This window comes from Trichosurus vulpecula, chromosome 3, assembly GCF_011100635.1.
Source record: "Trichosurus vulpecula isolate mTriVul1 chromosome 3, mTriVul1.pri, whole genome shotgun sequence".
In the NCBI taxonomy this organism is placed as follows: domain Eukaryota; kingdom Metazoa; phylum Chordata; class Mammalia; order Diprotodontia; family Phalangeridae; genus Trichosurus; species Trichosurus vulpecula.
The window spans coordinates 244,522,292-244,549,968 of record NC_050575.1 but is presented as its reverse complement, the minus strand read 5'-3'; the positions used below and the strand labels follow the sequence as shown (position 1 = coordinate 244,549,968).

Below are 27,677 nucleotides of genomic sequence, written 5' to 3'. Positions count from 1 at the left end.
ATGAATGGAAAATGGATTGGAGTGGAGGGAGATGAGGCACGCAGACCACAACAGACTATTGCAGTAATCAAGGCATGAGGTAATGAGAACCTGCACTAGAGTGGTGGCAGTGTCAGAGGAGAGAAGGAGGCATACTCAAAAGATACAGCTTGGATACGGGGGGTGGGAGGCAAAAGACACTGGAAGATCCAGTATGACTCCCGGGTTGTCAGCCTGAGGGACTAGGAAGAAGGTGTTGTTTTCTACAGTAATAGGAAAAATAACAGAAGGAAGAGGTTTAGGTAGAAAGGTAATTATTTCTTTGGGGATATTTTGAGTTTGAGATCTCTCTTTGTCCTCAAATTCAAGATTTCTGAAAGACAGTTGGAGATGTGAAACTGGAGATCAACAGACAGATTGGGGCAGAAAAGGTAGAGTTGGAAATCAATAGCATAGAGATGGTAATTAAACCCATGAGAACTGATGAGATTAGGAGTGAAATAGAATAGAGGAAAGAGAAAAGGTCTCAGGACAGAACATTCAGGGGCACCTAATGTTAGAGGTCATGATCTGGAGGACAAACCAGCAAAGGAGACAGAGGAGAGGTCAGATAGGTAAGAGGAAAACCAGGAGAAAATGGCATCCCAAAACCTAGAGAGAAGAGTATCAAAGAGGAAAGAGAGAGAGAGTGATCAACAAGCTGAGGGCAGATCAAGGAGAATGAGGATTGAGAAAAAACCATTGGATTTGGCAACTAATAGATCATTAGTAACTTTAGAGAGGAGTTTCAATTAGCTGGATTGTAAGAGGTTGAGAAGAGAATGAGATAGCTAGTGTAAATGACTTTTTCCAGTTTGGTTGAGTGAGTTGATAAGGAAGGTAATTGTAAGATTGACTATTAACAGTGAGGGTCCAATTGAGGTCATGTAACATAAATTTGTAATAGACTAGTCAGAGCAGTTGTGTGATTTTCTCTACCTTTGTTCAGCAGCACATATGTAGGCCCAAAGGCAATGAATGGTAGGAGTGACTGAAGACTGAGGCCTGACTGGGCATAATCAGCAATATGATAAGGAGGCTGGGGATTCAAGGGAGGAGGACAGTGTAGAGTTTAATTTGTTCACCAAGGATCTGAGGTAGGGAGGAGAGTGGCTAATTCAGAGGAAATGTTCTGAGGGAGAACTGAAGGGTCATAGATTGGAGGTCGCAGTGCAAATGAAGAATAAGCTTATGTAAGGAAAGGGAGAGGGAGAGGTGAAAAGCTTAAAGATCGTCATCTCTACTACAATTCAAGTCTTTCTTCCTTCTCTCCTTGTATCCAACTACAACAAGTAGAGTTGTTGACCTGGATGACCATTTGGTCTGGGTTTCCTCTGCTAGATCATTATCAACATCATGCCAGCTAACTGTGGGTGTAATACAAACCTCTCCTTAGAAGTCTTCTTCTTTCCCTCTCCTTTAGTGATTGAATTAGCATGCATGAGTTCAATTATCATCTCTATGGAGATAATATCTCCATATCTACATATATAGCTCTACCAAGGGTGTGGAACAGGCAGCCTGGAGGCCACATGTGGCTCTCTAGGTCCTCAAGTGCAGCCCTTTGACTGAATCCAAACTTCACAGAACAAATCCCCTTAATAAAAGGATTTGTTCTGTAAAACTTGGACTCAGTCAAAAGGCTGCCCCCAAAGTCTTAGAACGCCACGTGTGGCCTCCAGGCTGCAGGTTCCCCACTCCTGCAGGACTCTCTTGTGAGTTCCAGTTTCACATTATCAGTTAGCTGTTGGTTATTTTGAACTAAATTTCCCATAGGTACCTCAAACTCAACATGTTCAATAGAGAAATAAACACCTTTCCTCCCAAATCCACCCCTCTTCTGAACTTGCCTAATGTAGTTAAAGACACACCATTCTTCCATTCTGCTTCACAATTTTAGTGTGATCTTCAAATCCTCACTCTTCCTAATTCCCCAGGTACAAAATCTTCTTTCTGTTTTCTATGGTATGTCTCCTACACACCACCTTCTGTGTACTCACTTGGCCTAGTTCAAGCCCTGTTAACCTCTCATGTGGATTATTACAATAGCCTCCTACTGAGTTTCCCTGCCACAGACTGTCTTGTCTCTATATCAAATCATCCTCCACAGAGTTGCGAAAGTGATTTTCCTAAACCACTCATCTCATCGCTCTAACACTTAAGTCAGTGAAGTCCAGTGCCTTCCTATTGCCTCTAGAATCAAATATAGCCTCCTGTTTGGAATTTTAAGCTCTTTACAACCTGGCATCTTCGTCTGTTTCCAGTCTTCTTAAATATTTCTTTTTACACACTCCAGCCTTACTGGATTACTTGCTATTCTTCACACTCACACTCCATCTTCCATCTCCATGACTTTCTACTAACTGCCTCTAAGCATGAAGTGTTCTTCCTCCTCATCTCTGCCTCTTAGAATCCCTGATTTTCTTTGAGACTTAGCTCAAACACCACCTTCTGCAGGTCTGTCCCAGTCCTCTGTCTTGCTTGTGCTTTTCCCTTCAATGTACTTTTATGGGTACAATGGTATATCATTAAAATAGAAGGTCCTGGGCTGGGGGGAGGTAACGGGCCGGGCGGTACCATGCGGCGGTTAGGTCGCCGCCGCCGGGGCTGGGGATCGGGCCGGGGAAAGAAGCGTCGGGCCGCGGGCTCAGGAGCCGTCTCCGCCGCCGCCGCCGCCGCCGTCCGGGCATGTCGTCCAACCGCACCAGCACCACGGCGGTGGCGGTGGCGGTGGCGCCGCTCAGCGCCAGCAAGACCAAGACCAAGAAGAAGCATTTCGTGTGCCAGAAAGTGAAGCTGTTTCGGGCGAGCGAGCCGATCCTGAGCGTCCTGATGTGGGGGGCCAACCACACGATCAATGAGCTTAGCAGCGTTCCAGTCCCAGTCATGTTAATGCCAGACGACTTCAAGGCCTACAGCAAGATCAAGGTGGATAATCATCTCTTCAATGAGGAGAACCTACCCAGCCGTTTTAAATTTAAAGAGTACTGCCCCATGGTGTTCCGAAATCTCCGGGAGAGATTTGGGATTGATGATCGGGATTACCAGAACTCAGCGACACGCAGTGCTCCTGTCAACAGTGACAGGGCAGATGTGGAACACGTTTCCTCACCACCTATGATCGTCGCTTCGTCATCAAGGCTGTGTCAAGTGAGGATGTGGCAGAAATGCACAACATCCTAAAGAAATACCACCAGTTCATAGTGGAATGTCATGGAAACACCCTTTTGCCCCAATTCCTGGGCATGTACCGCCTGACTGTGGATGGTGTGGAGACCTACATGGTGGTCACTAGGAATGTGTTCAGCCACCGGCTGACTGTACACCGAAAGTATGATCTCAAGGCCTCCACTGTTTCCAGAGAAGCAAGTGACAAAGAAAAGGCCAAGGATTTGCCGACCTTCAAAGACAATGATTTCCTCACTGAAGGACAGAAGTTGCATGTAGGGAAGGAGAGTAAAAAGAATTTCCTGGAGAAATTAAAACGGGATGTGGAGTTCCTGGCCCAGCTTAAAATCATGGATTATAGCCTTCTGGTGGGCATCCATGATGTGGACCGGGCGGAGCAGGAGGAGATGGAAGTTGAGGAGCGGGCAGAGGATGAGGAATGTGAGAAGGATGGGGTGGGCGGCAACCTGCTCTGCTCTACGGCACACCCCCTGACAGTCCCGGTAACCTCCTCAACTTCCCCCGATTCTTTGGCCCTGGGGAGTTTGACCCATCTGTGGATGTTTATGCCATGAAGAGCCACGAAAATGCACCTAAGAAAGAGGTATATTTCATGGCCATCATTGACATCCTCACACCCTACGACGACAAGAAAAAAGCTGCACATGCTGCCAAAACAGTGAAACACGGGGCTGGGGCGGAAATTTCAACCGTGAACCCTGAGCAGTACTCCAAGCGCTTCAATGAATTCATGTCCAACATCCTGACATAGTCATCATCTGCCTGCAGCCAGAACCAGAGTGCTGGGGTGGGATCTGGGAGGGAAAGGAGGAACAACAGGTGGAGAATTGAGGTGTGGGGGGAGGGGTGAACTTCAGAGGAGAGACTAACAGCCTGCAACACTGTACAAGACACTGTAGCAGCGTGCGCGCGCGCGCGCGCGCGCGAGAGAGAGAGAGAGAGAGAGAGAGAGAGAGAGAGAGAGAGAGAGTGAGAGTGTGTGTGTGTGTGTGTGTGTGTGTGTGGTATAACTTTATGGGAATCTTCATCTTCTGTGCACCCTTTATTCCCCGACTTGACCCTGGTGGAAAAGTGGCTCTCTCTTTGTTACTGAGACACCCAGAGGCTGGGCAGGGCTCCATTGGGTTTATTTGGGTTTTGTTTTTTAAATCGCATTGCTTCAACATTGCTATTTATAATGTTGTGTGAAAAAAAAAATAGAAGGTCCTTGAATACAGGATCTTTTTTATTTTTATTTTTTGCTCTTACCTTGTATCCCTAGCCCTTAGCATAATTTTGGCATATAGTTGGTGCCTAATAGATTCTTGTTTGACCAATTAATTCTTGGTGTTCAATTTAACTTCTTTCAATATGACAGGCTTTGAGATATATCTTTAACCTTCATCTCCTAGTCTGCCATGCTGTTTTCTCATTTATAACAAATTGATCAAATAAAAGGGCTTTTTTTACATTTTCTACACTCATAGAAGTCTATGTATAACATATTTGCTACCTAAAGCCTCTCAGTATGAACATCCTACATGCAGTTCAGATCCTTTACAGAAGTCTTAAAGCATACAAGGCAACAAAGTGCTTTCCCAGTGGTCTGTGGGCTATTCTACGCTGTATGTGCTTAAATAGTTCAGAAGAAATGGAGCCAGAGTGGCCTGGCCCCTCTTCCAGCCTTGCCAAAAAAATGCTGCTTTTGTCCTGACAACATTGCCTGGCATAGTGAAGTAGAGATAGTACAGTAGAACCTCAGTTTATGAATTTAATTCGTTCCAAGATTCTGTTTGTCATATGATTTGTTCATATTTCAAAGAGAATTTTCTCATAGGAAATAATGTAAAGTCAGATGATTGGTACCGCATCCCCAAAATGTTAATATAAAATAATTATTTATAATTTTAAGTAAATTTTTTGTCCCTAATGCACCTTAAATACAATAGCAATGACTAGTACACAATATAAACCAAAAAAAAACCCAAATTAACCTGCACTTTACCTTTGAGAAGAGTCATGGCTGGCATGAGGGAGATGAGAGGGAGGAGGAGGAGGAGGAAGGATTATTGCTTGGAAAGAGAATCTCTTTCCATGAGAACATCAGGGATTTCAACATCAGAAGTGTTCTCTCTTATGCTACTTTCACTAAAAGTAGGACTAACACTACTGCCTTAAATTATTTTTCATTTTTTTAGAATCACTTTGCTGTTTTGACTGACTGATTTTTTTCTTTACATTCACTTCTGACTAGGAATCTATCTAACAACACTGGTTTTTGGCGTTGTGTTTCAGAACGTCACAGAAATGTGACCATGCAATATCCTTAAAGGTATTCATGGCTCTCATTGCTACAGCCTTATTGGGGTGATGTTTTTCAACAAAACACCTGACAAACTTCCCTAATCTCACTTGATGTGAGGGATTCCTCCCACCTCTCAACCTCTTCTATAGATGAGATATCCTCCACAACCTCTGGCTGTTGCTCCACAAGCAGATCCATCAGTTCATCCTTTGTTTGACATATAAAAGAAAAAGAAATGCTGCCCTAGTTGAGCATCATCCCTTCACAAGCCATTCAAGTCCAAACATGATGTTCGTACTACAAATTTTTGTTTTTCCTGAAAGACGAATTTTGTGAAAAATTTTTCCTCATCCAGTGAAGCATACGTAAACCAGGTTACTCTTAAACTGAGGTTCTACTGTATAGTAGAAGGGCTTTGGATTTGGGTTTGAATTCTGACTCTCTTACCTTACTACCTGCACGGTCTTGGTCACAAGTTATGCAGCCTCATTTCCCTCCTCTCTAAAGTAAGGGGATGAGGAAGTTATCTTTTTCCCTTTCAACCCTAAATCCTATGATTCCTAGTCCAGTCCTAGCTACATGGATACTGTGATCAGGAATTTAATACTTGTTTATTTACTAACTCAGTGGTATCTCATGGTGGGTAGCTCGCTCCCATCCAAGACCTTCACTAGAATACAGGTGGTTGAAATATAGTTAACTATGATTGTCTTCACACTAAAAAATCTCAATGATTAACTGAGTCTTACTATCTCATTTCTAATCACTCTCTTTCCCATTTCTTTGACATTCTCATTCTGATGTAAAAGTCATGTACAGCACTGCTTTCTTCTGAATCAAAGGTCAAATTGAGGATAATAATTGTACTTGGAAGTATTCCTGATAGGAATAATCTGAGATGAGTGTTAAATGAGTGGTTTTCATTGGTAGAAATAAAATGATAATGCAGATTGAGGCACACTTCATGCTCACCTTTTTCTCTTCTCTTTTGTTTTTGTTTTGGGGTTGTTTTTTTTGGGGGGAGGTTCTGTTTCTTCTTTCTCATTATTCGTTCCATTGTTTGTAATTCTTCTCCGCAACTTGACTAGTATATAAATTAATTCAATGCAAAGTCATTCATGGTAGTTATATGAGATTCCATACCATCTTGGGAAGGGAGAAGGGAGGGAGGGGAGAAAATCTGGAACTCAAAATTATGTAGAACTGTCTGTTGTAAACTAAAAATAAAAATAAATTTAAAAAAAGAAATAAAATGATATAAAGTAATTGATATTAATGATAAGGCAGTAAAGTAAAGTAAGAATTAATAGTACCTCCAAGTCAGTCTATGCTTCATCATAGCGTGGAGGTGACTCTAAGTTCTCAAAAGCTATACCATAATTTCTATGTTCTACCAAACTAGAAAAGCTTTGAGTGTGGACCAGTCATGAACTGTATGTCTATTGTCTAAAGACCAATCTACCTAATTTTTTAGAGTATTCACCAGGTTGTCCAAAGACTGATGAATTTTACAGTCACAACAACTCTCAGAGATCATATAGGAAGTCACATAAACTGTATCCTTCAGAACGGTACCCACAATTACAAAAATATAGCTCACTTGTGATCAAAGAGTAACCATATCACAGTATCACATCCTCACTGGCCTACTCCTCAAATTTGCTCTTAAACTCACTTAGTTAAGTCTCTAAGAAGGTAGGTACCTTCTGTCTTTAAGGTATATTCTGTGAGGTACAGTTCCTAAGAGCCCCTACAGTGTTTTTCCCACTAACAATATGCCAGGATACCTAATTAGCTTTTAACAAAGGAACTTACAAATGAGGTATAGTTAAAAAAAAAAAAAGGTGATACAAAAACATTTTCTCCAGGGGCCTAAGGCATTCTTCCCTACATGCATACATCCTGTCCATAGTAAGAATGGGCTCAAGCTTAAAGTACAATAGAAATGAGGCATATGTGTAGGATACACATATGGTATATGGGAAATACAGCTCCTGTTAATAGAAATCCCTTCTCTCTGCATGGAGTCCTTACATACTCCTGGGTACAACTCTTCTCACAGCTAGTTACTCAATTGAAGTCCCAAGATGTGCTCTTTTATTGAGTCCACATATGACATTAATATAAGAGGTCACAATCTCTGAAGCTGCCTTCTTCATCATGTGACTTACTCACTACATATGCCTCTACTCTGTATGTGTCTCTGCTCTTTCCAGATGTATTGTGTCTTACTGTTCTGGTAGTTCCTATGAATTGGTCAGTGGGGATTGGGATGAAGCAGGGATGTCAGAAAATCTCATCTGTCTAATTCCCTATCCCAAGATCAATTACCTCTCAGGGGCTTAGTTCCTACTCCATTTTGACACCAACTATCAAATAGCCAACTTCCTGAACTCACTGAATTTTTTTTATACATTAGACAAAGGGACATGACTGAGTCATTCAATCACAAAGTATTTCCTGTGTTCTATCATTTGCCTTTATCTCACAGGGAAAAAACAAAACAACAATCTATAATCCTTTCTAATTGATTAATGCTTTATTCATACATTATAGTGGCATAGTAGAAAAAAAAATCCTTAACATCAAATTCACACTTTGTGATTACTTTCTAAGTCCATTGATTGACTGATTATCTGACTATTTCAGTTGTGGGGGAAACAGGGAGAGGAAACTAGCATCTGTAATTAAGTGACACTGGCTTCCTTGTTATTCCTCATCCACAATACTCCATCTCCCAGATCTGAGAATTTTTGCTGACTGTTCCCCATGCCTAGACCGCTTTTCCATGCTCTTCTCTGCCTCCTTGACTTCAAGTCTCAGCTTGAGGCCTACCTTTAATAAGAAGCCTTTCTCAGTCCTCTTTCATTTTCATCCCTTCACTAGAAGCTATCTGTAACTTATCTTTCTTGTATTTTCTTCATAAATAGTCATTTGCAAGTGGTCTACCCCATCCTCCTGTGAGCTCCTTGATAGTAGGGACTGGTTGTTGTTTTTGTTTTTGAAGTGTATGTGTGTGTGTTTTGCCTTTTTTTATATCCCCAGCACTTAACAGAGTGTCTGTCACATATTAGGTGTTTAATACTTGCCTGATTGACAAGCCACTTCCTCATTTATACTTAACACCTTATGATTACACTCAAGATTTTCCCAAATTATATTGAGGTAAAGATGAAACCCCTCCTTTAAAATATAAAAAGTATAAAAATAAAGGCACTAAAGTACAAAAAATAGATTAACAGACAAAGATTAAGATTATGAAAAATGATAATGTGACATTTACTGACTGTGCCACCATGGGCAAATAAATTAACTTCTCTGAACCTCACTCTTCTTTCTGTAAAACGAGGGTAATGGTAGTACTTGCCTTGTAGGGTTGTTATGAGGTCAAGCAAGATAATGTTCTATTTATAAAATGCTTTGCCAGTCTTGAAGCACTATGTAAAAATTTTTTGGCTATTATTATATAGCATAATGCATTGTTCCTTTTTTTGTATGTTTTATAGAAATGCTTTGTGAAAATGCATGGATGTCTTCCCTAAATTTATGTTTTAGGTAGTTAACTATGAACCTTAGAAAATCTCCATTTTCTTTAACAATCTGCTATGTTAGAACTTACCTAAAACCATTTAGAATCTATTTACACATTTAGTCTGTTTCACTCTAGGCTTTAGTTTCTCATTGGTAAAATGAGAAATTTGGACTAGACAATTATAATTGGCCATTATAAAGCAGGTTATTGTGCAAAGATTTTTTTTCAACATTTTCTCCTTTGAAATTATATAAACTAATAAGGATCTTTTGAGTTCTAAATCTCATGCTACTATAATCTCTTGGGTGGTGGCGGGGGGACAGAGGGATTAATGGTTTCCTTTTTTATCTCAAATTTACCTCTTCAATTTAATTCCTACTCCCTATACCACATGCTCTGAGATTTTGTGAGGCATGCTATTCTCACTCTGTTCATACTATCATAGTTTTATTGATTTTGATCATACCCTTTTTCACTTAAAATTTCTCCTCATGGAAGAGTGCTAATCTGTAAAGACATCATTATATTGCTGTTGAGAAACCTAATTTTCCTCTGTTTGAATGTTCAGAAAGAAAAGGGATTTGGGGGAGGGAGAGAGAGAGAGAGAGAGAGAGAGAGAGAGAGAGAGAGAGAGAGAGATAGAGAGAGAAGAGATTGAGAGGGAGAGAGAAAAACTTTAGAAGGAGTACGTACCTATGTAAGTGATTAAGAAATACTTTTTAGTATAGAATATAACTAAAGTTTTTTTTTCTTAGCTTCTGACTTCTAAGGTACAGGAACTGACTAGGAGAAGAAGAGACAAATAGAATAAAATCTTCTGATTGAAGAGATTATGATATGATTTTATCCAGACCCAGAGATTTAAGAATTTCAAATATATGTATGTATATATATGTATACGTATATACATGTTAATTAAACATTGTCATTTCCTATCTGGCATAAATAACTCTAATGAAAACCTAAGGAAAGGGAAAATATTTAACTGGTATGATTTTATGTACAGCTCCAAGACTGACAGGGTGAACTAGAGCTAAACAATGTTATACTGAGAAGCAGCCAAACTGGCCTGACTGGGTACCTAAAGAGCCCTTCTCACAGCTGAGTAAACTCATCAGAAGGGGGAATATTAATTGTCCATAACCAGAAGTCCCCAAGAGGGAGCTCAGTTGAAGAGAACAAGGGATAGAAATTGGGATTAGAAGAGCAGGCAAAAGTATAGCCAGAATATGGGCCATGGATTGTGGAACTTGGATAGGCAGGCCAGAGCACAGCGAAGTTGGACCAAGCAGAAACACAAATTAAAAAGCAAGTCAGGGTAGAAGACTGGGCAGAGTTACTATACATAGATGCTTGCCAAGCATTCATCATGGAGGTGAATTTGTTCAATTTCATTCATTGAGAAAGCATAAATTATGTACTTACTATGTACACCAGGCTATGCTGGTCATGGGAAAGCAAATATTAAAAATGGCATATCCACAAACTCAAGGAGCTTACATTTTATTAGGAGAATCAATGTACAAATCTAAATATAACCAAAGTATGTGGTGAAGAGTCCAAAGGAAAAATCAAAAAAAAATTCCAGGAAAACTTTATGAAAGAGAAATCATTGTCAGGGAATCAGAGAAGGTAGTAGTCACAGAAGAACTGGCAACCAGGAAGGAAGAGAGATAAAAGATGACTTCTGCAAATACACGGAGGAGAGAGATGGAAATCTAAATTTGGGGAAAAGGCAACAGTTCAGTTTAGAGAGAATGTAGTATATATTAGTCAGCCAATAAATATTTTTAAGTGCCTACTATGTGCCAAGCACTGTGCTAACTGGAGATAAAAATGCAGATTAAAAACAAAAACAGTCCCTACCTTCAATGAGCTTTCAAACTACTAGGAATCTAATGTGTAAAGGTGATTAATGTGAAATAAAACTGGAAAGGGATGCTGGTGCCAGATATAGGTGAGCCTTATGGGTAGCTCAGTGGGTAGAGCACCAGGGCTGGAGTCAGGAAGACTCATCTTCCTGAGTTTAAATCTGGCCTCAGACACTTACTAGCTGTGTGACCCCGGACAAGTAATTTAACCCAGTTTGTCTTATTTTCCTCATCTTTAAAATGAGCTGGAGAAGGGAAAGGCAAACCACTCCAGTATCTTTGCCAAGAAAACCCCAAATTGGGTGACAAAGAGGTGGACATGATTGAAATGACCACAAAATAACAAAAGGATTTGTCATTTCATTCTCAAGGCACTAGGGTGGCAATAAAGGTTTTTGAACAAAGCAGTGACATGGTCACATCTGTTCCTTAATAGGACTATTCAGGTGGCAGTATAAAGGATGGGCTGGAAATGGGAGAAACTTAAGATAGGGAGACCAGCTAGGCTACTACAATGGTCTAGATGAGTCAGTGAAGGCCTGAACAAGAACCTTGACTTTGACCTTTGTTTACAGAGATTCAAAAGATGTTGAAGAGATAGAATTGAAAATATTTGTCGGGTGATTGAAATTTGGAGGTGGAATAGTACATCTAGGTAGAGCTATTCATTCAGAAATTAGAAATACAAGAAGTTAGAGCTGAAAATAAAGTTTAGAAGGCATCTGTTTATTGAAAATTAACAAGTAGGAATAAGTTTTTTGCCTAACTTGGCTCTATGTTTCTAGTTAGAATCTTAGCATGAAAGGATGTCAATGACTTATCTCCCACATGGATTTAGTCATCCATGTGGGAGACATCCATTGTCTCTGATGATAATGATATCTAAGAAGGTCCTAAGATGGTTAGCATTTTCTACTATAGGAGGTCCCAGAAGTTTCAATTTCTACAGCTTCCCTATCTAGACAATCCCCTTCATTTGACTAGAGATATCAATTCTTTGGTACGTCTTGGCAACTGGGGACACTCTCCCTACACTATATTTTTTGTTAAATAAATTTTAATAAAATATTTTGCTTGTATATCACCTACACTTTTCATTGAATCCCTACCAACTCCTAGAGACCCATGTCACAGAATCAAGAATTTTATAAAAAGAAAAAAAAATTTAGTAAAACCAAACAATACATTAAGTAAGTCTTTCTAGCATGATATGCAGTGTTCAACACATATTGCCCCACCTCTGCAAAAAAAAAAAAAGCCAGAGGAGGAACTTTCTCTTATATTTTCTTTGGGGCCAAGCTTTGTTTTGATAATTTTGCAGCACTCAGTTTCAATTGTTTGGCTGCTGCTGTTCTTCTCATAGTAATTGTATGTTTGGCTTTCCTGTTTCTGCTTACTTCACTTCCAGTTTGTATAAATTTCCCCATGCTTTTCTATTTTATGATATTCATCATTTCTTATAGCAGAATAATAACCCAATACATGCATGTATTACAACTTGTTTAGCCATTCTCCAGCTAATGGAGTCTGCTTTATTTTCAGTTCTTTGTCACTACAAAAGCGCTACTTTGCATATTTTTTTAAATGTATCTAGGGCATTTCTTTTTATCTTTGAGCTCCTTGTGATATATGCCTGACAGTCTGATCTTTGGGTCAAAGGATATATTTATTTCAGTCACTTTATTCACATAATTCCAATCTCCTTAGATTCTTAAATGACCAGAAACAGGATCCTTTGGTAACAAAGAGGAAAAAGAAAGGAGAGGGGAAAGGGGAAAGAAATTAGTTACTTGAAATAAGGACCTGTGGCACTAGAGAAGAGTAGTAATGTGAATAGATCTTATTCAGCCAATTGATAATTTAAGTAAGAAAATTAATAGCATGAAGTGATGTCTGGTTTATCTCTTTCCTTTTCTCATGTAGACATATTCCTTCTCATTTCTATTTTTTCAACATTCATTTCATAATAAGTAGAATTCTGTGTCATTCATTCTAAAAATTATTTTTTTTTATTTAAACAAGTTTAGGTAGTGTTTATTTCTGTTCAGAACTTGGCAATTCCTAAATAACATATTTATATGAGGGAAAAAGAAACATAGCTTTACTCCATCCCCTAGCTGTCACTTTCCTGGTATATGTTAAAGTGACTCTGGACTATCATAAGTTGCAAGAACTATATATTGTGAAAACAACTTTGCAAGGAGTGAGCATTCATCTTTAAAATATATGTCTCTAGAAACAAGGGAAGCAGGGGAAAATGATAGATGCTGAGCTGTTTGGAAAAGTCAAATTTTTAAGCATCCTGGCAAAGTAATAATGCTGAGCCTTAGTATAAATAAAATTTATGAAGTTATAATTCCATTATTTGCTGAAGGGGAAAAGGTGGTTTTAAAATGTGAGCCAAAGCAACAACTGAGTAGATTTTATGGCCGAAAGCAGACAGTATCAGAAGTGGTAAATTATAGAATGTAACCTTTAAAGGTTACAAAGAAGCACTTTCTTTGGGAAAGTTTATCCTATTGGGTCTAGCTAAATGAATCTGGGCCATAGAGAAGAAAGAGTAATAGTTGACCCACGTAAATTCCAAATAAGATTGGGAAAGGAGAATGTATATCATAAATTGATGCATTTTGTTCACACACCTTGGATCTGGCCTTGTGGACCTTTATCAGTTGACGGGTATGTTATCTCACTCTTAACTGAACTGCCTACCCACCCCTTCTCAGTCCTTCCCTGGTGGAAGCAAACCTAAAATCATAGATGGCTGAAGCTAGAAAGAACCTTAGAGAACATCTTGTTCAATCCTCACATTTCACCGTTGAGAAATTTGAGATCCAGAGAGAAGTAATTTCTCTAAGGTCACAAAGCATGCTAACGGCACATCCAGCAACAGAAGTTATATCTGATTTCCTTTCATGCTTTTTCCCCCACTATACTAAAAGCTTTGTGTAGAATTCAGAGAGAGAGAAAATGGAGAAATTGAGTAAACTCTGCAACTCATAAAAGGCATAGGATATTGGAGTACTAAAAACACCAAATATCTGTGCGGCCACCACAGGCTTAACATCTTCCTTGTTCCAAATTCTTGAAAAATGGAACTCATTATCATCTCCCCTCATTAGCACTTCCTCCTAGCTCCACTCATGTCTGCATCACCATGTTCCAGTCACCTATGCTCACAAATTTGTTGTCATCTTTGTTTCTTCCTCTCTCTTTCTTCTCTTCAATATTTTCCTACGTACTGACTCCTCTATTATTATCTACAAGCATGCCTGTGTCTTTCCCATCTTTAAAAACTCTCACTTGATTCCCATTAACCAACGTGCCACACATGTCCACACTTGATGCCTCCACTTCCTCTCTTCACATTCCTTTCTGACCTCTCAGAAATCGAGCTTATACCCTCATGACTTCATCTTCAAAGGGAAATTGTCCTCTCCAAAAGGACCAGAAATTTCTTACTTATCAAATCTGATAGATTTTTTCTCAATCCTTTTCCCTCTTGGATTCTCTAGCATTTGTCACTGTTGATCACCCTCTCCTTCTGAATATGCTGTCTTCTTTGGGTATTCATGACAGTGATTTTTCTTGATTCTGTTCTTATCTATCTGTCCACTCCTTTGTCTCCTTTGCTTACTTTTCATCCCTGGAACAACCATTAATCGTGTATTTGCCCAAGGGTTTCTCTTTTCCCTCTATGCCATCTCACCTGTTGATATCATCAGTTCCCATGATTCAATTATCTCCATGAAAATGATTCCTAGATCTGTCTATCCAGTCCAAGCACCTCTCCCTCTTAAATACCAGTCCTGCATCACCAAATTCTGCTTGGATATCCTGAACTTGTCGGATATACATCTCAAATTCAATATGTCCAAAACTGAACTGATTATCTTTTCTTCCAAACCTTTTCCTCTTCCCAAATTCTTTACGACTCTTTAAGGAACCACCATCCTCCTAGCCACCCAGGCTTAAAACTTTGGTGTCATTCTCAACTCCTCACTCTCATTCCACATATCCACTTTTTTGCCAAATTGTATTATTTTTCCTTTCCTCATATAGGCCCCTTTCTTTCCATGCACTCAGCTACGGCCCCAGCTCAAACTCTCATCAGTTCCAACCTGGACTAATGAAACAGCCTTATAGTTGATCTCCCTACATCCAGTGTCCACTCTAATCCATCCTTGACTCACTGCCAAAGTGATTTTCCTAAAGCATGTCTGACTCAGTCACCCTCCAGCTAAATGAGTTCCAGTGGGTTATTATTACTTCCAAGATCGAATGTAACAATCTCTGTTGGCACTTACCATTCTTTATCCATCGTCTCTCCTGTATGCCTATAGTAGCTCAAGCAACCCCCCAACACCTAGAATTGCACTTCCTTTCCAAGTCAGCCTTTTAGAAGGCTCTGCTCAGGTTCATCTCTTCATTAAACCTACTAGATTCATGTATGCATGTTTGCACATGCATACACATGCACATCCTTGTTAGTATTTTCTCCCTCCTCAAATTACCTTATATTAAATTATTTGTTTATATTGGCACATGTTTTATTCCCCTCCCTTAGCATTAAATATTAGCTTGTTGGGGTCAGGGACTATTTGGTTTTATGTTTGGTATCTCCAGTGATTATTAATAAATGTTTTCTAGATCAAATTGATTTTATAATTTTTAAAGTTCATAATAAATTGCATATATGTAAAAACATTTTAAAGGAACAATTCAGGGCAAGGATCTGCCATGAACTTGTTGTGTGACCTTGTATAAATTACATAACCTCTTTGGGACCTAATTTCCTAGCTTGCAAAAGAGTTGTGATAATATGCTCTCTCACAACATCCCTTCTCTTGCTCAATCCTTCTTGGACTTTTGGGAATATTTTTATTATAAAATGATATTAAAGTAGTTTGAAGAAAGTTAAAAGCATGATACAACAGAATAGATTTTTATCTTGATAATTAAAAATACGTGTGAAATGAAACCTGAAGCATGAGTGAGAATCTTCCCTTAAAGCATAGGTGCCCTTTTAAGTAGGGCATAAAGCTAAAATAGCCAGAAATAGCCAGGCCAGGAACAGTCAAAGGGTAGGGAATTTCTTAGAGTAAAGACATCTGGGATGGGAGATAAAAGGGGTCTTAACAGCCCACGGATAGGAATAGGAGGTAGAGTAGGAACAGTAATATATTCATTTAATGCTTTAAAGTTAACCAAGCATTTTCACATTCATTATCACACTTGATCCTCATAGTCACCCACTAAGATAAACAGGGCATGTGTTTTTATCATTTTAATGATGAGGAAGCTGAGACTCAGTAAAGTTGAACATCTTACCCAAAACCTTAAGACCAGCTTTTTTTTTTTGGCAGTCTAAGAAAACTGAGGCCCAGAGGTCCAGAAAGGTCAAGTGACTCAATAAGTTCATATAGACAGTAAGTGGCAAGGGTTGTAATTGAATCCAAATTTCTTGACAGCTAGCCTAATGCCTTTACAATAATAATAATAGCAAACACTTATATAGCACTTACTATGTGCCAGACACTATGCTAAGTATGTGACAATTATTATCTTATTTGATCCTCACAACAACCCTGGGAAGTAAGTGCTATTATTATCCCCATTTTACAGCTGAGGAAACTGAGGCAGGCAGCAATTAAGTGACTTGCCCAGGGTCACACAGCTGAGAAGTATCTGAGGTCAGATTTGAACACAGGTCTTCCTGACCCCAGGCCCAGAGCTCTATCTACTGTTTCTAATTGACATCTATCCACTGTACAATATCCTTCAGGCCTTCACCACTGTGCAGAGAGAATCATCTGGGTTTCCAGTGTCTTGAAGCTCCATAGTATATACACATGTCATTTCACCTCAATCATCACAATTGGTTTTTCTATTTGCAATTTTCCAAAGCAAATTGCATGCAATATTCATCTATTCCATTTGTTCAATAAATATCCTCCAGAGAAGGAATATACATCACTACTATTCTGTCACCCCTGTTTTGGGGCCTTGCACAGGAAAACTGATGTATGAGAAATGATTTGTGCCCCTTGCCTTAAAACTGAACATGTTATGGCTGAGGGCAGCAATTTTCTCTATTGGTATTTCTTTTCTTTTTTTTTCTTTTGCCTTACAAAGGGTCATTAGATGCCAATTAGGGAAAATCCAAAATCTTCTGATAGCTGCAATTCATCAGAAGTGCCAATCACCTTCACAGACTTTTTTTTTATTTTGGTGACAAATGTATAGTAATTTGTGCACTGAGATGGAAATATGGATAGTGCAATAAAGAAATGTGATTTCAACTGGAGAAGATTTATTGAGGACATGTGGGTAATATTAACATTGATATGTTGATTGAAAATGTCACTCTTATGATAGATAGAGACTACTTAAAGCTAAGGACTGTGAAAGGAGAAATATTTTCACAACTTGTGATTGACCTTATAATTCATATTTTGTAAGAGCGGATAGGAGATTACTTAAACTTTTCCTTAATTAGAGAAAAGTTCCGTTGTCTTAAAACATCCAAGTGGCAAATAATGCCAAGTTGTATATCATGTTTAAAATGAATATCCTAGCCTATGTTTGGTAGGAACAGATTTGGTAGGAAATTAGATTTCAAGTACAAATATACTGGGGGGAAAACAACCTGAATAATATAGCTCAGTGAAGTGTGAGGGAAAGAGTACTGAACTTGGGAGTCAGGGGAGGAGAGGTAGCATTGGTGAATGTGAGTGGGGCCAATGCAAATTCTGATTGCCTCTGGAAATGGAATTTTTCCAGTCTAATGACTTTAGAATACTATTTTCAAGGCTATGTACAGATGGTGAAGACTAGGTCCAATCCATTCCCTAAGGCATGAAGAATTAGAATATAGTTACAAATGAGGGAGGCTATTGACCTTCAACAGAGAGAAGATTTTTAATTGTTTAGGCTATATGTGAACAAATCACACTGCATTCAGCAGGTCAGCATTTGAAAGAATTGCCATTAGAAACAAGTTCCCTTTATATTGTTGAATTTAAACTTGTATCTTCTTCATTTTTGTTGTTCAGAATTTTTTTCTACATTCTATACACACACACAAACACACACACACACACACACACACAGAGCCATGTGACCCTAAACAAGTCACTTAACCTTGTTTGCCTCAGTTTTCACATCTGTAAAATGCACTGGAGAAGGAAATAGCAAGCCACTCCAGTATCTTTGCCAAGAAAACCCTAAATGGGGTCATGAACAGTTGGACACGAAATGACTGAACAACAGATAGATAGATAGATAGATAGATAGATAGATAGATAGATAGATCTGTGTGTGTGTGTGTGTGTGTGTGTGTGTGTGTGTGTGTGTGTGTATAGCAGCCCAAAGCAATTCAACTCTCACATGTGGCTCTAAGAAATTGCAGTATGAGCAGCATCCAAACACTACTAAACTGTCTTGACAGATGGACTGAAACAGGTTGAAGGTAACCAATGGTTCATAAACCTATCAATGAGTTAGGGGGTGTCTCACCCAAGCAAATGAAGACTTCCCCTGGTGGAATGGGTATATGAGAACAATTTGTTCCAATGACCATGAAGGTAGCTAAAGCAAATGTTGTGGAGTGCTTAGAGCTTGGTCAGACATTAAAGACTTCAGGTCATCTACTGCTTCCTGGACTATCACCAGTCATTATGACCTTTGTCTTGCCATTGGGCTTTGCCTCTAGAAAAGAGAGTGAGGGGGCAGCTAGGTGGCACAGTGAATAGAGCACCAGCCCTAGAATCAGGAGAACCTGAGTTCAAATTCAGCCTCAGACACTTGACACTTACTAGCTGTGTGACCTTGGGGAAGTGACTTAACCCCAATTGTCTTGCCTTTCCCCCTCCAAAAAAAAAAAAATACCAGAGTGAGGCTGACAAATTTGTGCACCTCTGTCTCACTTAAATTTATGAGGTCATTGGCCTTCTTTGGAAAGGAAGGACAAAGAACAAAAGTATGCCAGGAACTATGTGAGGCACTGCAAATACAAATATGAAAAAGTCCCTGCCCTCAAAGAGCCTACAATCTAATAGCAGAAGACAAGACAGAAAAGAAAGCTGAAGAGGGATAGGATGGTAGGGTTGGGAAAAAAAGGTGCCTGCCTTTGGGAACATGGTGGAAAAGTCAAAGAAATCCAAAAGGAGTGCAGCCAGATGGGAAAAGAAGAGATGTCTGAGAATGAAAACATAGCCCTTTACAACATTCATTGGTGCAGTTGGTTTTCTCCTCCCTAAGTGTAATCTTTCTGGTCTGTTATTGTGTAATTTATTTTATTTTTTTCAAGCTCCTACTTTAATTCAGCAAGGAAATTTTGAATTCTAACTCTGCTAACTTAGTGTAAATCGGTACTCTCCACTCCTTGAAATCTGTGAATTTATTTTTATTTTAATTGTGATTGTTCATAGTCTGACCCCATGATTTCACTGGTGTGGTAAATTCCCTGAATGGGGACTCCATCCAGTGACATATTTGGGAAGCTTCTCTGTAACATGTAGTATTTTATAGTAGCATGGTGGCGCTGAAAGGTTAAGAGTCAGAGATACTTGGCACAGATCATTATGTGTCAGAGGCTGGTGTTTCTGATGCCAAATTCAGGCCTCTCTCTAGAGCCCTATTTTCTCTGTCTTCAACAACCTTTATATTGGTAAGAATCCTAATTTGTCTGCATAACTTTGATGTTCTAAGAAACTTGTCAAACCAAGAAGCTTTGGTTTCCCAGTGCTAACCATTTAATTCAGGCCTATATTCAGAATACATGAAGTTTTAATGAGGCTATAAACTAGGTCTAATGCATTATCCCAGAATTAAAAGATGCTTTGGTTTGGTTTGGTATTATTTGTTTAAACTAGAAGTGCCACCTTTTGTCTTGAAGCTACAGTCATCACAGGGAACTAGGAAAGAAGGGAGGGAAGCATGCCGAGCTGCAAATGAAGGTGAAGGTGAGAGTACTGGGAAACATATGCTAGTTAGACCATTATCACAACTGCCATCTGCCTTTTCTTCTAAATAGGCTTTTTGAGGTTTCATGGTTCAATCCATGTTGAAAAATCAAAAATTTCTACTGCTATTAGATGGCAGGAATTATGCGTATGTCAAAAGATAATTTGGCTTTCCTTATCAGAATAATGGGGAATACATCTAAAAATATACACAAAACATTTTAAGCAGCTTGCATGTATGTCATCTGACAAGAAACTACCCATTAATGTTGGGAACTGAAGCCAGGATGAGTAAGCCAGCCATGTTCACATATAATACGTATTATCTTGGGCTTTCCAGGGGAGATCAAATAATCAGGCAACAAGAATTTCTTAAGTATCTATTATGTGCCATGCACTATGCGGTTTATAGAAGTACAAATACAAAAGTGAAAAAGTCCTTGCCCTCAGGAAACTTGCATTTTATCAGGAAAGATAACATTTAGATATATAGATACATGTGAAATAGAGACAAAATAAATGAAGGATAATTTTGTTAGGGAGGCCACTAACAGCTGGGATAAACTGAAAAAAAACTTCATGTAAAAGATGGTGCTTAAGGTAAGTCTTTGTGGAAACTAGGGATTCTAAGAAGCAGAGGTGAAGAGGAAGTATGTGCCAGTCATGAGGCACAGCCAGCACACATGCATGGAGATGGGTGAGATAGATAGATAGTTAGATAGAGATATAGACATAGACATAGTTATAGACATATACATAGAGATATACACATACACACATATATATGTATATATTTGGTCATGGAAATCCAATCTGGCAAGACTATGGATTGCTTGAAGATAAACAACTTATAATAAAGATGGAAAGATAGGCTGGGGCTAGGCTATGAAGGGCTTTAAAGGTCAAGCAGAGGAATTTATATTTGATCTTAGAAGTAACAAGGGATCACTCGAGTATGTTGAGCAAGAGAGTCATATGGTCAAATCTGTGCTTTAGAAAAATTGATAGATTCAGTTAAGGATAAAATTAAGTCAAAGAGAGTAGTTAGAGTTTTGTTCTGCAGTGGTTCAAACAAGAAATGATGAAGGCCTGAATTAACATGGTGACTGTGGGGTAAGAAAGGGATGGATGCAAAGGGTGTTGTGTTAGTAGAAATGATAAGACTTAGCAACTGAGTAGCTATCACTAAAGTGATAATAACATGCAATTAACTATGTTAAGAGGAGCTATCCCTTCTTCTGAGCCATGCCTTTATTTCCTGATGTGGTATCCCCCTGTGGGATGGCAGCAGGAGCTAGACTGCCTTCCATTCTCTCCAAAATGACTTCCAGCTCTCACTGTGCCTGTCTAATCTCCAGCCTCAATTGAGAAGAGGAACATGGCCTTCCTCTTATTGCTCCTGCCTTCCATTTCCTGATGCTCATGTATTATGAGGAACTCTTCTAGGGGCCAGCACAAGGCAACTTTCACCTTTTACTGACAGCCTGATCTCTGCCAACCCCACCCTCTCAATGTGGAGAATTTTCTGTATAAATAGGAGCAAATTTCCTAAGGCCTTTTATCTCCTGCTACACTTGTCATTTGAGGGAAGAGAAAGAGGAAAGTTAGTAAGGAACAGGACTTCCAACTCCTGTTGTGCAGATTCAACTTCTATCTGTTCTTGTGCCATCTCCTATCTAATCCCCAGCCTCTGGAGGAAAGAGGAATAGTGAAATGGCACCTCCCATCAGACCATTTGCCACATCTTCCATCTTGTCCTGCTTTTGTCCCTGCCTGATTGACACTTTCCTCTGGGAAGATGAGTGGCACCTTCCATTCAATAATAATTATTCTCTCACTTGGTCTTTCCTTAAACATCCCAGTGATTCTGAACCCCTGTAGGTCAATATCCAGACCCCATTCCCCATCCCCCACCTTCTGATTCCTTATTCCCACCCTGCTCAACCTTAGGATACCAAATTCCAAAACTACCTTTCCACTGTGCTCTCTGGAATGCCTTTTCCATAGGCAACAAATTTCCCTTTGATCTAAATCTTTCCATTTCCCATCACTTTTGTCTCCTAAAAATTAGCAAAATCCAGCTCCCTCATGATGACACTTACTCCCTGGTTAAATTTTCCAATATTGGTTACATCTTCAGTCATTCTCTTCAGCTCACTGGTCAAGGTGAGGGAAATGTAAAACTCTTTGCTACTCATTGTCACTTCCAGGTTTTCTCCTTACCTCCATCACTCAGTAATCTCTTTACCTTTGAGAAACATGTTATTCATATCTACCACCTATATACAATTCTGGTCACTATTGTCTAGAGATCTCCAGGTAACTACCCTCCTTCCTCAATTAGTTTAGTACCTCTCTCATAATTTTTCTTTCTTCTCCAACTCCTGCCTTCATACTAAAAGAATTCAACATACAATTCTGACTTTCCCTCAGATGCTCTAACCACCATTCTTCATTATACTCAATTTCCATTACCTACTCAACTGTACCCTTGAACTTGACATTATCCACAGATGTGCCACCTCCATGTTCAATAATTCTGAAATTTTCTTCTCTGACCAAACTCTATTGGCTTTTCACCTTTCCCTCTGCCTTCCTTTATTAAATCCTACTCTTCATTCATATCTAGACCTCCAATCCATTAAACCTTCAATTCTGTACCAAACCTTCATCCCTCATCCCTTCTACCATACTTCTAATAAGTAGTTATCCAGTCTTTTCCTGAAGACCTCTTAAGTCAGCCCATTCACATTTGGTAACCCTGGAAAGATTGCACCAGTGTGAATGTGAAGGCTCACATGCTGGACTGTAAGCCTAACCTTCTCCTTAGGATTATTAACAGCTAGGTGGTGTGATGGGTACAGTGCTGAACTTTAAGTGATGAAAACCTGAGTCAAATCCTGCCTTTGATAATTACTAGTTGTGTGTACCGTAAGCTCTCAGCCTCACTTTCCTCTTGTATAAAATGAGCGTAATAATATCTATGTTACACAGTTATTGTGAGAATAGTAAAGCACTTAGCAATTCTGAAAATACCATATGAATATTAGCTATTACTGCTATGGGGCAGCTATGTGATGCAATGGATACAGCACTGACCATGGGGTTAGGAAGCCCTGAGTTAAGGTTCTACCCAAAATAATTCATAGCTGTGTGACATTGGACAAGTAACTTAACCTCTCTCAGCCTCAGAGTGTCATCATTGAAAAGGTTGGAGCTGATAGCCTCTAAGTTTCCTTGTAGCTCTAGATCTATGATTCTGTGACCATTGAGGAATTACAGTTTTCAGAAACACTGATAAAAAGATCCCAGGGGATTCTCTATTTGAATGATACAACTCTTAGTCCCCTGCAGTCTTTGATGGAAAAAGACAGAAATCTAGCTTGATTGACTAGTAAGCATATCTAAAACCATTCGCCTTTTAAAATCATGTCACCCCTCAACAGTTTGTACCATAGAGCTGTAATTATAATCATAAAATCATTTGTAAAAGGATTTTGTATGCTTTCACAATACATTTCTCTTCTTTGATAAATGGAATACAGTGGATGTCAAAGTATTGAATCACTCCATGCCAAAGAAAACTTTCAGGTTATATTGTGTTTTCTGTGACCTCCTTATTTTTGTGGATTTAGGTAAGACATGGTCCCTGCCTTCAGGGAGATTGAAATCTTATAAAGCACCTGGGCCATTTTTTTTCACATGGAATACTGCTCAGCCAGATCTCTATCATCTTGTGCTTCTGTTGCATCATTATTTCCATTTGATAGATAAGGAAGTTGTGTCCCAGAGATGGTAGGGCCCAAGATCACAGAGTAGGTTAGTGGCAGAGCCAAGACTAGAACCCAGATAACTTGATTTCCAGCTTTGCAGTCTTCATGCAGAATGCTGAGCCAGAGACCTTTAATATTCACATCCAAAGATTTCTTCAGTATTAAAATAGATCTTTCAGTCTGCAACCCCAGTACATTTTCACTTGAGGAACTCTGGGGCTCAACAGTAATAATCATCTACAGCTTTGTTCAGTCAATATTCTAATTGAAAGTCAAAAATAGTCCTTTGGTCTTTACTTAGCCATAAAATGGTAACACAAGGCATCATTACTAACACCATGTGTTCAGAAAATAATGAACCTGAAACAGCAGGGCTTTGAAATTCAGGTGGATTCCAATTGTTCTGTGCAACAGTTTCCAATGTTTTTGAATAATCTCTGTCTTGTTCCAGGGAAAATTCTGAGACTCTCACGTACGAAAATTTTCTTCCCCTCTTTTTTTATCCTTGAGTGCAGAGCCTGCATTTGGGAATCTCCTGTATATTTTCTATAATCCAAGTGACATCTGTATAATATTATTGTCACCTAAACACCACTGAAAAGGCATTGATATAATCAAGTAAACATTTCTACAGAAAACTGTGTTGAAAGAGACACAAAGTTTAGCTGGGGAATAAATATGTTTATGAAGCTAACGAAAACAACTATAAATGGTGCAGTGGATGGATTATTGGAGTTGGAATTGGGAAGACCTCAGTTCCCATCCCACCTCAAATGATTTCCTTGCTGTGTGACCCTAGGCAGGTTACTTAGCCTCCCTGAGACTCAATTTCCTCATCTCTAAAATGGAGATGATAATAGCACCTACCTCACAGGGTTGCTGTGAAAATCAAATGAGATAATATATATGAAGTGCTTTACAAATGTTAAAAACACTATAGAAATCCAAGGTATTCTTATTATTGAGTTCACAAAGGAGCATCAATTTAGATTTATAAAGGGGCTTAAAGTCTATCAAGTCCAACATTTTTATGTTATAAGTAAGGAAACTGAGGCCTAGAATAATGAAATGAGATATTACAGCTATTAGGAGATATATCAGTTTAATTTGTAATTTCATTGTGTTCCAATTTCAATTGTGTCACTCTTATGGTCTCCAGAAAAGGGCAATTTCCATTATAGAGGTGATGAACGCCCATTTTGTATTTGATCCTAGAAGCAATAGGTAGCCATAGGAATTTATTGAGTAGTAGGGTGACATGGTCAGACTTGCACTTTATGAACATCACTTTGGTGGCTAAATAAAGTATAGACTGGAGCAGGGAGAGACTTGGGGAAGGGTGACCCACCGATAGGCTATTGTAATAGTCCAGGTGTGAGGTAGTGAGGGCCTGCACCAGAGTAGTGGCAGTATCAGGGAAGAGAAAGAGGGGATATTTGATAAACGTTGCAAATGTGAAGTCTACAGGCCTTGGCAACAGGTTGGATATGGGGGATGAGAGAAAGCAAGGAGCCCAGATGGCTCCTAGGTTTTTAGCCTGAGTTACTGGGACAATGGAGTAATAAGGATGGAAGGAGGGGAGGGTTTGGAGAAAAGATAATGAGTTCCATTATGGACATGTTGAGTTGAAAATGTCTATCATACATAAAGCACCACCTCTGAAGGATTCATAGACTTCATAAGGATTGAAGTTGAAAGGGACATCAGAGGCCAACAAATTCAACATCCTCGTCACTTTGTAGATAAGAAAATTGAGTCTCAGGGAGTTTAGGTGACTTTTCTAAGGAGCTACACACACACACACACACACACATACACAAGTGGTGTGTGTGTGTGTGTGTGTGTGTGTTTCCATTACAATAAGATTTGAGGACCAAGACAGCCAGGGGGTTACAGAAACTAAGGCTATCTAGAATGTAAGCTCCCTGGGGGCAGGAATTGAGGGATTGATTCAGTTTTTGTCTTTATATACTTAGTGTGTAGCACAATACCAGATCCCTCTTAGATGCATAATAAATATTTGCTTTTATTGCATAGGATTGCTGCATGTTAAAATCTAGCATTGTTCAAAATATAGTGCAATACAAATAACTTTTTAGCAGCAAGGTGGCATAATAGATGGAGTGGTGGACTTGGAGTAGGAAGACCTCCCTTCAGATCTCTGCCTCAAATACTTACTGACCCTGGGCAAGTCACTTAACCTTGGATTTCACAAGCTCCATGTGAGGATCCAATGAGATCATATATACATAGTGCTTTTCAAACCTTCAAGTACAATATAAATGGTTTCTAGGTTGTTGTAAACCCTAGTTCCATGGCACCTAAGTCCCAGCACAATTCAAAGTTCTGCTTAGATTGCTAGAAAATATATATTGCTGAAGCATAGATTCTAAAAAACAATAGTTATTTTGATAGTTTCCATTCATCAGTTTTCTACTTCCTATTAGTAAACCCATTTGTCTCCCCCTGGCACATGGGCATAACTTTTCAAGTCATTGAATGTTTCACACTGGCTTCTTGCTTTGTTTTTGTTGTTGTTGGTTTCCCCTTATATTCTAATGAGAAGATTTATTCTTTTTTTTTCTTACAGGAACTTGAATTCCAGGACCTGACAGCTATTTTACATTGCATACACTCTTTTATTGCTGCAAAAGTGGCATCGGTAGATCCCATGTTTATAGACAGCCAGAGTATTGCAAGAAGATACATGTATAGCAACTGAAAAATGGCTTCTGTCAAGCGATTACTGAAAATTAAATTATTTTCTTAAGAAATTAATTCTTTCCTGAACAATATTGCAACTTTGTGTGATTTTATAATGAGCCTATAGTTGTGATACCAATAAAATATGTAACTAGTTTCCAAATTTGGGTCATACTTGTTAAACCTGACAATTTAGAACATGTTTGTTCAGGGCAATCAGCTTGTCATATGTAATGTAAATCAGAATCCCCAAGCTAAGTGATCTATAGAATTTCTACTACCTTTTTTACAAGAAATATGCGATACCAAGGACTTTACTGCCTCTGTTGGGAAGATTCATCAGTATTATAAATGGAGGGACTGCAGTCCTACCATTTTCTTTTCTCTTAAAAGGTAAGAGGGTAGCTTAGTCTGCTGGTCTTGCTTTTATGAGAGATGATGTGTGAGAGAGAAAATGTTCAAATAGAATTCCTACAATGTAGGTTCTTCACAATATTTTTTCTTAATTTCTTATTCTCAAAAGAGAAAATCTTTCCAGTGTTTTTTTCTTTGTTTTGCTTAGTTTTGTTTCATTGTGTTTTGTTTTTGTTTATGCTGTTTAATTAAAAAGCACTTTAATGGAGTCAGTTGTATTTTCCTTTCAGGAAAAAAAATGATGCTGTTTCTAAGTGCATCATGCACATTTCTCAAAACCATACATGTATTGCAAGGAAAACAGAAATAAAACAGTAAAAATTAGGCAGCACAAGAGCTCTCAGCAACTAAATCTCAGGATCTTGTTGTCATCAGGATGTAGGTGAACTGATAGCAGAAGAAATAGTGTGCCAAGGTAAATCATGCTTACAACAACCCAGTAGATTCATGAGTCTCCTACCTACACATCTGATATTGAGGAAAGAAATGTTTTTATTGTAGCAGAAATATTTCTAATTAAAGTAATATTTTAATAGGACTTTCATAAAAAATTCCCAAAACATATCTGTGGTTTCTTTAAAAAATTCCTCCTGAAATATTATATTTTATATGGCTAAAATGTTAAAAATAAGATACTGTAGAGAAAATGATGTTGGTGTAGTCCCCAAAAACCTTTAACTACATGGCTATTTATCCTCTTCTTCCAACCCAGATTTTCCATTAATATTAACCTTAAAAGGAACTAGAACAGCTATAAAATATTCACAGGTCTAGAAGATTGAAAGAAGAATATTGTTTCCCGATAGGTTTTTTTTTCAAATTTCTACTTTTGTCACCCAAACTGAAAATTATCTTTGGCTTTATTCTTTTCTTTGAAAAAAATCTGATAAAAAAAATCTTAGAAAATAAGGATGTAATCCCGTAGGT

General features: G+C 38.7%; 2 protein-coding genes across 2 annotated transcripts in view; both read left to right on the top strand.

The window, feature by feature from the left end:
• SNTG2 (syntrophin gamma 2) overlaps nt 1-26,361 on the top strand; it is a 698,484-nt gene extending 672,123 nt beyond the window's left edge. Inside the window, exon 17 of the mRNA XM_036750363.1 lies at nt 26,224-26,361. Within this exon, the coding sequence (XP_036606258.1) occupies nt 26,224-26,355 (132 nt within the window). The 3' untranslated portion in view covers nt 26,356-26,361. The remainder of the gene's footprint in view (nt 1-26,223) is intronic.
• LOC118843001 (phosphatidylinositol 5-phosphate 4-kinase type-2 beta-like) lies at nt 2,707-4,000 on the top strand. The gene is given in 3 exon segments (XM_036750364.1): nt 2,707-3,114; nt 3,117-3,648; nt 3,651-4,000. Coding segments are annotated over 3 exon segments (1,248 nt in total). The 3' UTR covers nt 3,959-4,000.
• Nucleotides 26,362-27,677: the final 1,316 nt, after the last annotated feature.